General features: G+C 39.8%; 1 protein-coding gene across 1 annotated transcript; it reads right to left on the bottom strand.

Annotated features, from left to right (window-relative positions):
- Positions 1-295: 295 nt before the first annotated feature.
- On the bottom strand, positions 296-9,024 carry LOC107807816 (formin-like protein 3). The gene is made up of 7 exons (XM_016632251.2): positions 8,181-9,024; positions 6,072-6,885; positions 5,543-5,972; positions 5,247-5,446; positions 2,892-3,127; positions 813-1,688; positions 296-711 (listed from the first exon to the last, which is right to left on the bottom strand). Exons 1-6 carry the CDS (start codon positions 8,373-8,375, stop codon positions 825-827), a joined length of 2,739 nt encoding a protein of 912 aa, XP_016487737.1. The 5' UTR covers positions 8,376-9,024; the 3' UTR covers positions 296-711; positions 813-824.
- Between the last annotated feature and the right edge of the window lie 3,361 nt (positions 9,025-12,385).

Here is a 12,385-nt window from a genome sequence, read left to right on the forward strand (position 1 = left end):
ACCGTAAGGCAATTTCATCCACAAATCAGCAGAAATGGTTTAACGCATACGCAGAAGGGACGTCCTAGAAATGCCATACGCCTATCCTAATACTCAAATTCATATTTACAGAAATATAGAATGAGGAGTAGACAATTACAAATTTGTACCAAGTGGAAAGATTAATAGATATTGTACCAAGTGGAGTGCCCAAGGGAGAACTAGGCAACAAATTGGATTAGAGAACAGATGAGTCAACAGTCATGCATCTTCATCAGAAAAAGAAGCTGGAACTGGAAGAATAAAGAGCTGCAACTGTACAAATCTGGTCCAACTTCCTTAACTTCCAATTTATACTAAAAAGAATTTAACAAATATTGAGGAGACTTCAGTACCTTTACCAACTTATAGTAGAAATAGTTATATTCTCATAGACAAAGGTGACTACAACGTTGAGAGGTCGCGATTTAACTCCGTTGAATAGTTGTACTAGACCATGCAATAACTACGACATGGTCTTTACTATAGCCATTACTACGGCATCTTTACTATAGTCATTCTTCCTACTGCTACGGCTCTAGGAGAGCATAGAAGGCAAATGCCTATTCCCCTCTCTCTAAAAAGCATGTTGAGTAACTGCAGTGTAGGAGGCAGACCTTAGGCCTCATATAGTTTTTTAGATGATTCTGCATACTATTATCCAGCCATATTAGCTCCAAAGTACTCTTACACCTATGCATCAAAAGCAGCAAAATTATAACTCATTAGCTCTTCTTTGCATTGTTTCATGGAAAGGGGTTTAGAAGTGCACTACCATGAAATGGAAATCATACCTAGACAGACAGCTACGGGCTTGAGCTCTCATCATCTGAACTAGAATCGCCCATATGTCGCTCCTGGATTGCAGGAAATAGTCGTTTACGTATGTCTGGGAAAGACTCAGGACAGGATTCTTGGGAAGGAGATGTTGCTAATGTCCCTTTTCTAGGAGTCTTTGCTGGAAGTTTTGTGGAGTTTCTCACCACATTACATGCCTTGTCCAGCATTATTAAGAAGTCACTAACAATAGAAAAGAGACGCAAGCCTTCATCCTTCCCTGCATTTCCATGGAAGTAGTCTCCTGTGCTCTTAACCAAAGACATTATCCTCTTCTCTTCTTCTAGTATCCAAGTTATCTCCTGTTCCGCATGTTGGATAAAGTTTGTGAGTGTATCACGGAACTTACTGTCTTCCTCCAAACTTGTCATATCAGTGTCCAGAAACTCTTTAGTTTTCACCAATGACTGACTAAGCTTGGTGACAGCTGCACTTAAGTTCTCGCCATCAATAAGTGATGCTTTTCTTACGTTCTCAAGCTCATTACTTAAACCAGAAACCACCTGCAGACCAAGGCTACGATGATAATCTGCTGACTCCTGAGCAGGATCCTCTACAAGATCTTCTGTCTTCACACTGGACGTGTTTTGCTTCTCCCTTAATCTACGTGCTGCTCTTAATCCTTCGGATCGAATAATTTCCTGCACTACAAAGTTCAAGAGTGTGGTCTTGCCATCAGTTCCTTTCACATCTGATAGTTTCAAAAGTGTGTCAAGCTTGAATGCCTGTGCACCACCACGGAAGGTGCCATCGTTCATGCGGTTGCCAGTCTTAAGAACTGCTTCAAGAAGTTTCAGGAACGGTCTGCTGTTTCTCAGCTCCTTACATGCGACCTGCAAGTCACGATGATTTAATAAAAATCCAACAATAACAAGATAACATTCTAAAGCTCTTCTATATAATCATGAAGCACAGCGAACAACAACAACTACTACTATGTCTCAGTCCCAAACAAGTTCGAGTTGGCAGGAGTTTATTGCCTTGGCATCACTTCCACATTAAGATAAGAAGATCCAAGGGTGGAAAGATTTAAAAAAATCTTCTGGCACTACCAAAATCAGGTGATATTGTTAGTCCAACAGTTTAACGTTCAGCTACAGCATTTCACGCACAGTGAAATGACCCCCTTCAACTGAAAATGTCTGTATGTTACTACAAAAAGTGAGAAACCGTGAACCTAAGAAGAAAACTCGGGTGAGTCCTATTAATTGTTTTATTGCTGTTGATTATAAATATAAGAAGAGATGGTGCCCTTCACTAAAAAAAGTCTAATTTGTACATATTTTTTGCCAGTAATAAGCTAAAAGAACAGTTGACTTCCTTTATTATTTTTTTGAGATGTTGAATTCCTTTACTAATTTTTTTTATTGTTCTTCGTTTTTCCAAGAAAGATGATATTCCAACATGCAGAGACAGACAATCTCTTAGAGATGAAAATACAAGATCAGTCACATGATATGTAGCAGTAGCATATATGTGTCGTTTATTTGGTTTTCTTTCTTTTTTTCCTCAGAGTTTATGTGGATGGCGTGTTTATAGTTGGCAAACCACCAAGCAGGAGAATCAACAGATAAAACGAGAGGACACAGGAGAACAACCAAGATATTTTTCACTCTGAACCAGTGTTATCAAAGGCGCGCTTAAGCCCTGAAGCGAGGCTCAAAACATGTTGAGCGCTTGGCCTCGCTTAACGACCGCTTCAGGTGTTGTCATCAAGGATCTAAGGCATAATTTTCCTTGCTAACGGGCGTAATCTGGAAGAGGCGACACTAAACAATTGATATTTCACTTTATCGTAAATTTTCTTCAATTTCTTTGTCCATATATTTGGTATTCATGCTTATAGATATTAGTTTTGGACTACGCATACATATTTATAGTTTTTTTGCATTTGCGCCTTTCTTCATTAAAGCCCACGCTTTATTTGCGCTTAAAACCCCAACAGACCTTAGATCTTTTTTACGCTTTTTGCCTTTGATAACACTGCTCTGAACGCAACCATCAAATTGTAAGAAAATCAATATTTTACACTTTACCTCTAAGGTTGTGAAGGACTCTTTAATGGAAGAAACTTCTTCCTGTAGAGAACTCATGAGCAACAATGATTCCATCCGTTTGAAGGCAAATGGAACTGCAACCATGGACTTGAGAAAACGTTCAGCAGGGCCAAGCTGAGAAATGTCTCCAGCAAATAATCTGAGTTTTAGTTCTTCATCTGTCGTTGGTGCCATCTTCAATAGAGTTCGTAGGAGTTCAGGAGGCAGCTCATTACCTGATAAGATACTTAAGTAATTAGAATTAAGCTTCAGAAACTTTCTTGATGAAAATAATACATCATTGAAAAATGCAAAAATTTGCAATATCTAAGTTGAAGTACCAATCGACATCAAGCTTTCACGACTTAAATATGAAATAGCAGTAAAGATCTATTGCGCTTGGCAAGGGACATGAAAATACGGGACTTTTGTTATCGTGAGACTTCAATATTTTCCTTGGGATTGTTTAAAACATCTGATTAAGCAGAGAATCAAATAAGTGCCAGACCAAATGTAAACGAATTAAGTAATACCATACCTTTCAAATTAACTTCATGCTAGACAGACATTAGCAGTGATTGGAGGGTTTCTAAGAAATACTTAAATCTTCACTCGCTGGTTAAAGTGCTAGACTAAGCAATGAAAGTTTATATTATATCGAAGTAATACCTAAATAAACTGTAGAAACTCTTCTCCTTTCTTGGGGGTTGTGGAGGGTGGCGGGGGGAGGGGGATTGGAGACATTGAAGAATGAGAGTTACCAGTCATGCTCTTTAAACTTTGCCATGTTTTATTTTACATGCGTGACTAGGACTTTCTATCCAATTATCCAGTTGTAATATGCTATCATTCACAGAATACATTTTCCTTCTTACTAGTCTTCTCATCCCTAAAAGTTTTCTGTGATTGCTATCTAGGTGCTATTTGGCATTTCGCAACACGCGAAGGAGCGTGTTGCGAAATGCCAACTAGTACCTAGATAGCAATGCGTGTTGCGAAATTCCAAATAGCACCTAGATAGCAATCACAGAAAACTTTTTCTTAAAAAGTTATATTATTTCGCGACACACATATAATGAAAATTGTAGATGGGACTTTTCTTGCCTCCAAACACATTAATAAAAACAGGAGTTGTGGATACTAAGATGAAGATTCAATTCAAATCCATGTTCACATTTCCAGGAGAATCACATGATAAATGAACATGTAACAAATTTAGTAAAAATATAAAATGGTTGAAACAAAGGAGCACTACTAGAAAGTTATGAGATATGAAGATAGCTAACAAAGTGATAGGCAAGTTCTATAAAACGATAATGAAGCAATGTTAAATTGGGGTGAATGTTGAGTTGCTAAGGTCCAACATATCCACAGTATGAATGTTGCAGAAATGCGGATGTCAAGATAGATATGCGATCATACAAGATTTGAAAAGACCAAAAATAAACACATCCAATAGAGGTTACAAGTAGCACATATAAAGGATAAACTGAGATAATGTCGCTTGAGATGGTTTAGCAAGTCCTATATAGACGTCCAAATGTACCATTTGCAGGTGCAACAATATGATAATTACAGGATTCAAAAAGGACGAGGTAAACCTAAAAATTAAAATCATATGTAGGAAAGTTATCCCTATGTTTCTCGAAATCAGTGCGGTCTTAGCTAAGCATAGAACAAGATGAAGCAAAGGCTTCATATAGGCAATACCAACTAGTTGGAATGATGCTAAGTTATTGGTGTTAAACTTACTTAAGCGAGGTGTTTGCCAAGAGTCTTTTAGTTTGGTTAGAGACTTATTTGTCAATGTAGGGATGAATGTGATATGGACAGCCCTCTAGTGTTCAAGACCCAAAAATTTCCCCTTAAGAATAGTTATATAGTATTGAATGAAATGTGACAAGTACAGTGGAACTGCTAAAGAGGATTCGTACAACCACCCTAACTACTTTCGATATCGTAGCACATCGGATTTAATTGATTGATTGAAACACCCACGAAGAATATAGTTTTCTAAAGGGTGGGGAGAAATTAATGTATAGACTTCATTGCTCAAGCTCTTCCCTCTCTTTCCTAATACTTTTCTCTTTAGTTTTAATCCAATGACTACCACTCATGTCAAAGTCGAAAGGCTAAAAAAATATAAATGAAAATATTTTAATGAGGTGGCAATACTTCTACTTACTTCAAGAACCTCCTACATTATACTCACACTCTTTACAGGGTGATAATGTACTAGTTCTATTTTCGTAATAGCTACTACATCGTCAACGTCAAAGAGACTGGATTGTAGAGAGAGAGAGAGAGAGAGAGAGAGAGAGAGAGAGAGAGAGAGAGAGAGAGAGAGAGATTTACCCTCATGGAGAGCATCATAAACTTCTTCTGTTGTCACATTTAAGGCTCTGAGAAGAATTGCTAGATTCTGTGATTTCTTAGCATCAATAATCTGAATATACTGTGGTTGGTCAAAGGATGAGGAAGCTTTTCTTCGATCATCTTTTCCTTGGTCTCCCGGTATATATCCGAATAAGGACTCCATCATCTCCTCATTAAACCTGTAATAAAATTCAGCAAGCAGAATTGTAAAGACTGAGACAATTAAACTACTCTCGCAGGAGCAAAGTGAATAGCAAGACCAGTGCAAAGCTTACTGGAATGAGCCGGCTTTTATTTCATGCCAAACCATAGAGTGATCAGGATTAGCAAGAACCTTGTCCCAGAAGAATGGCTTTAATTTTGCTTTCGGAGCATCAGATTCACCCAATGAGTCACTTCCCCCATCCCCAGAAGAACGTCCTCTCTGATGTGCTCCAAGAGGTAAAGGCTTTGCCATACCAGGTTTTGGTGGATTAGGAGGGCGAACAACTTTTGGAGGTGGAGGTGGTCTTGGAGCTGGCGGTTTAGGAGGAGGAGGAGGTGGTGGACTAGGTGGTGGAGGTGCAGATTTTCCTGGAGGAAGGGGTAATGATGCATGAGCATTTGCATTCATCTCAGGTTTTGACATTTTCGATTCTGCTTCGAAAGGATTATGAGGATCAGCACTGGTTACAGCAGATGCACTCTTGACATTTAGAGAAGAACCTGACAACACAAATTAGACAAATTACTGAAATGTAATGAAAAAGAGTGAGACAATGAGATAAACAGAAACCATCATGGTAAATAGCAGCAGATAGACACCTGTCAGAGGAGGTTTTCCATCCCTTTGCCCATCGTTTGGAGTTATTTCTTTCTTTTTATTCTTAACACATAATATCAACAGAGCTAAAAGGGCGATTCCCGCAACAGAACATCCAGCCACCGCAGCAATTAAATAATTTCGACCCTCCTGATTATTTCCAGGAGAATTAGGACCATTCTGTGGTTTAGTTGGAGGTTGAACAGGCAAAGGCTTAGAAGAATTGGAGTGAATTTGAGTTTTTGGAGGCATTTCTGGAGGTTTTATAGCTGCAGAAGGAGGCTGCAAAATTGGAGGAGAGCTAGTGGGCTCTTCAACAGAAGGAACTGGAGCATAAATTGGTGATACAGTTGCAGGGCCTGGAGATGGAGCGAGAGTTGGAACTGTTGCAGGACCTGGAGACGGAGCAAGAGTTGGAACTGTTGCTGGACCTGGAGACGGAGCGAGAGTTGGAATTGGAGCATGATTTGTTGGCATGAATGTATACTTTCTTCCTCTTAGGTACCTCCTGGGAACACTGGACCATTGTGAGAAAAGCTCTTGGTACTTGCTAAACCAAGTACTGGATGCATCCTCACTATTCGAAACATGAAGCGGAACATTTTTCCTTCTTAAGCACTGCAACAGAATCTGCTTCTCTTCGGGAGGCAAATCTTTAATAGCCTTCCGTAAGGTTCTTTTTTTCAACAGAGCTATATCCTGTTTTAAGTAACTATAACTTCCTGTTGCTGCCTGTTGAGTATAATATTCCAGAAATTTTGCAGCTTCTGTGCTCTCTTCCAACTCTTCCCTGCAGTGGATCCATACTTGCTCGGCCTGCATACAGACGATTTCATCAAGTTATAGTATCAAGGTAAGAATTAAGTTAGAGATATGAATTCTAAAGACAACATAACATTGTATTTTGTCTCATTATTATGCAACAAATGCTTCTCCATCTGGTATCTTTTGAAAACTTAGATCTGATGGCATTATATCCACAATGAATCAAAACATCCAACAACTAAGATGAAAGTTAGCCTATATAATTGACTGTCCAAATCAAGATACAGAGCACTGGCCTACAAAAGTGTGTTGAGTTATTTATTTCTTATCATTACTGGAAAAAGATAAAAGCAAGAAATTTCCACTGGATAAAAAGCAACAGCTTGGAAACACAGATGTACATGCTAAGCCGGTTAGGGAAACAGAAAGCTAAACTCGAAATACATCTTTTGAACCTTGTAACAGCTTTCTTGCACAATGATCTTCAAAATGCTCATGTGAGAAATAACCTTTTGATATGACATAAATAAGATTAAAAGAATTAATTCAAAAGGTTACTGATCTCCTCAAACTAAGAAAAGCACCGGTATTTAAGTTCTGAGGTGGAAGCATAGAGATTCATCCTCGTTGTCTTTTGTTATTAATTTACAGATCCAATTCTTGTTTCCTATGAACCTCCACATCTCAGCCATTTTAACAATTAACATGCTTATTCTCTGAGATTCTGGAAATGCAAAATCTTAGAAACTTTGGCATAGACATCTAGCCCATAATTATTGGTTGTGGAAAAGACCAAGGAAAATTGGTTAAATCCATCTCTTGATTAAAAACACAAATTCACTTAGATAATCCAAAAGTTTATTCTTATGAAAGTAATGCTACTTCAATTTCACCGAAATAACGAATACTCATCAGAAAATAGTAGTACTTAGGTATCAACAGGCAAAAGCATAGGCAACTTGTCTATAAGAATCACAATAAGAACCATATAGTTGACATATACGTTAAGCAACTCACATCCAAAATAGTAAGTAATGCACACATTTTATGCATGCACATTGCATTAGAAAAAAGGCAGACTGGTGCACTAAGCTCGCGCTATGCGTGGGCCCGGGGAAGGGCCGGCGCATAAGGGTCTATTATACGTAGCCTTACCCTGCATTTCTGCAAGAGGCTATTTCTGCATTTCTGCATTTATGCACATTGCATAAGTGCAAACGTTTCTGCATTTCTGCATTTATGCACATTGCATAAGTGCGAACGTTTCTGCACTTCTGCATTTATGCACATTGCATAAGTGCAAACATTAAATCTCCAGATGAACATGAGAGAAATGAAATCCATACCGTATCTTCGTCTATCACAGGGACATGCCAAAGACCTGCAATGTCTAAATTGCTTCCGGGAAACTTCCTATTCCCTTCTGAATTTCTTGCTGCCCAAACACAAATCAAAGCAACAAAACCAAATGCATAGGCCACCCTTCCCATTATAATATTGCTCATCCCATATTTTGCCCTTCTTTTAATTGTATATGGCATGTATTCAATTACCTTTTTTCAGGTATACCAAGAAACACCCGAAAAACCTTAGCCTTGTTGGCGGCTTTATTTCCAACCAGTTCAAAGAATTCCAAATACTTCACAGCTAAAAGGGAGAAATAAAAATACATACAAATGTATAGACAATATACATATATCAAATATATATGTTTCCAAGCTATGCAACAAGAAACCAGATGGATTGGGGACCCTATTTTGCATCCAACATTAGAAACTCCAAATAAAACAATATCAAGGTTCAATTTTTACACCTTCAATACATATGTATGCACATAAAAATAGTATCATTAGCCTTCAAAATGCAATGCAGAAACAGAACCCACCACCCTTTGGTTCCTTTGCGGACAAATACAGGAAAAACAGATAATTTAGCAAAGGTTTCAAGAAGGAGATGAATTCTATATATGATCAAGAATTCTATTGTAAAGGGTTCCCTCAATTCTTTTTTAGAAAGAGCTCTCGGATTTTCAGACTATTTTGAGTCAGATTCTGTGTTGGGATTTTTGTTTGTTGGAATATTTCATGTTTTTTCGGAGGCAAAAGAGTTGTGCGTGCGGCAAAAATTTAATATTTATAGAAAACGTGCAGAGAACAAAGTTAAGATGAGAGAGAGGGACAGAGCACCAGATTTAATTTTGGACCTTTTTTTTCTCCTGAACTATAAAGAAAAAATTTATTCTCATAAAGATATTTATATTAATTGCAGAGGACAAATTTAAGATGAGAAAGAAAAAATTTAATTCTCTTAATTATTTAAAAATAATTTATTAATATCTTAGTGTGGACTGTGGAGATTACAGATACATAATTGTATACGGTCGAAATAGGTTTCGGCTTTAGCACGTCCGATCGAGTTCAAACGATGATTTCTCAAAGTGAGATCCCGAAGGTGGAGCAAACTATCCTCGAACCTGGGGAGGCCGATCCGTGTCAAGTTTGATATCATTACCAAGCTCGAATCAAAATCTACCATGCTGACAATCCAGAGACCAACCGACATTGACCTCGAATCAATTCGAGGGCTCGAGCCAGGATCGGGCTCGAACCAAGATCATGAGTTCGAGCCGAAATCAAGCTCAAACCAAAATCGAGGGTTCTAAGCAAGATCGAGCTCACAGACAAAAGCCGTTGCAATCCCACTAGAGAGAATCTTGACAGAAATTATGGAAAAGCTGACTTATCATGGGTCTCCCACTGAATGTTTATTTTATTATGCTTAGAGCCAAATCCCTCCACTATAAAAGGGCTTGGTTACTATTTCTGTAAGACAAGTTTTTCAAGCTTACATTGTAATAAAAGTGCTATATTCTTCTACAGTAAAGAATTGTTCATTCACATTTCCATTTTTTGAATCCTAAGATTCTTTGTTCCTGGCAACCTTACCTATTTCGGATTCTCTCTAATCTATATTTACATTTCTATTGATCCTTACATTTTGTATCAAGTTACGCCACATATCCTCGGAACTGCGTATAAATTCAACTCTATCCATTTTTCGGGTAAATAGTTTAGCGCCCACCGTGGGGCCGAGGATAACAGTGGTTATTTGATACAAATCTGAAAAATTATGCCATTGTGCCTTGCACTCATTTCCGAAAACATCTTGAATTTCGGATCAGTTGCGAATAACCACCAATCAAATGGCTTCACCAATCGATTACGAAGCCGGCTTTCAAGATGAAACCAACAACTTGGCACTTGGAGCCGGAAGGCCAATTAACGATGGCACCGAGGTTCAAATCGAAGTACCCGAAATTCGAGCTAAAATATCATTGGATGTCAATTCACAAATAGCTTTGGAGGCAAATCAGCGCTCCGAACTGGAAAGAAGCATTCAGAGCGGTACTCGATCTGTAGCCCGAGATACCCAAAACGCGGGAGAAATTGGGGCCAGCTTACGTATGATCTTCGAGATGCTACAAGCCCAACAAGTAGCGATAGCTCAGCTACAGAGCCAAACTCGCGCACAAAGCAGGCCAGATTCCAATCCACTTCGGGAAGTCACCCCCAGAACAGAGCCCGCCATAGTGAAATCTAACGAGCAAGAATCGAGGACTACTCCCGGAATTACTAAATTACTCGAGGAACTCACAAAACGAGTCGAAGCCAACGACAAGAGGGTGGAAACATACAATGCAAGGGTCGATCAAATCCCGGGGGCTCCACCAATGATAAGGGGGCTTGATTCGAAAAAATTCATACAAAAGCCTTTTCCGTCGAGTGCGGCACCGAAGCCAATCCCCAAAAAATTTCGTATGCCCGAAATTCCAAAATATAACGGTACGACCGATGCTAACGAACATGTCATCTCTTACACATGTGCTATAAAAGGCAACAATTTGGAGGACGATGAGATCGAATCCGTGTTGTTGAAAAAGTTCGGGGAGACCCTCTCGAAGGGAGCGATGATCTGGTACCACAATTTACCGCCGAATTCCATCGATTCTTTTGCCATGTTAGCAGATTCGTTCGTAAAAGCACATGCTGGTGCCATAAAGGTTGCAACAAGGAAATCAAACCTCTTCAAAGTAAAGCAAAGGCAGGATGAAATGCTGAGGGAATTCGTATCCCGATTTCAAATAGAACGCATGGAATTACCCTCGGTCGCAGACGATTGGGCCGTACAAGCTTTCACCCAAGGGTTGAACGAACTAAGTTCGACAGCATCACATCGGCTGAAACAAAATTTGATCGAGTATCCAGCAATAACTTGGGCAGACATACACAACCGATATCAATCGAAAATTAGGGTCGAGGATGATCAGTTGGGAGCTCCGTACAGACCCGTTCATCAGAGCAGGACAGTTACTAAAAACCAAAAGGAGATCGACAGAGAACGAAGGTCGAACAGAGACCGATATCGACCATACGTCGCGGATCGGGTGAACAACGGTTCAGCACGCAATGCAGTTCGTAACAATCGAAGGATTGATCGAGGACAAAGTTCTCGGGGGCTTATGAGTAAGAGTGGATTCGATAAATATGCCGATCCTATAGAATCACCTCGATTATCGGAATATAACTTCAGCGTTGGTGCATCCGCTCTCGTGTCAGCCATCGGACGCATCAAAGACACTAAATGGCCTCGACCCATGCAGACCGATCCTGCCCGAAGAAATCCCAATCAAACGTGCGAATATCATGGTATCCATGGCCACAGAACGGAAGATTGTAAGCAAATAAGGGAGGAAATAGCTCGCTTGTTTAACAAAGGGCACCTTCGGGAATTTCTAAGTGATAGGGCGAAGAACCATTTTAAAAGTAGGGATTTCAGCAAGCAAAACGAGCAAGAAGAACTGCAGCACATCATCCATATGATCATCGGAGGCATCGATACCCCTCAGGGACCAGTACTTAAACGCACTAAAACATCGACGGTGAGGGAAAAATGATCTCGGATTCAAGATTACGCACCCATGGGGACTTTGTCCTTTGACGATGAAGATGCAGAGGGGGTCATCCAACTCATAACGACGCACTAGTAATATCCGTACTCATGAATAAAACTAAAATTAAGTGTGTGTTAATCGATCCATGTAGCTCGGCCAATATCATCCGATTGAAGGTAGTAGAGCAGCTCGGCCTACAGGATCAGATCGTACCCGCAACTCTAGTCCTGAACGGGTTCAACATGGCATGTGAAACCACCAAGGGTGAGATAATCCTACCAATAAACGTGGCCGGGACCATCCAGGAAACAAAGTTTCACGTGATCGAAGGCGATATGAGATATAACGCCCTTTTCGGAAGGCCATGGATCCACAACATGAGAGATGTGCCTTCGACCCTACACCAGGCCCTTAAATTCCCGACATCGGGAGGTGTCAAAACGGTGTACGGAGAACAGTCAGCCGCAAAGGAAATGTTCGCCGTCGACGAAGCTAAACCAATGTCCTCACTTTCGCCGATAAAAGAATCTGGCCCGGAAGGAGAACGGGACACCAAATAGCAATCATAGACATCGGCTTCGACCCAGCCAGACACCCAGA

Source organism: Nicotiana tabacum, chromosome 2 (genome assembly GCF_000715075.1).
Source record: "Nicotiana tabacum cultivar K326 chromosome 2, ASM71507v2, whole genome shotgun sequence".
Lineage (NCBI taxonomy): Eukaryota > Viridiplantae > Streptophyta > Magnoliopsida > Solanales > Solanaceae > Nicotiana > Nicotiana tabacum.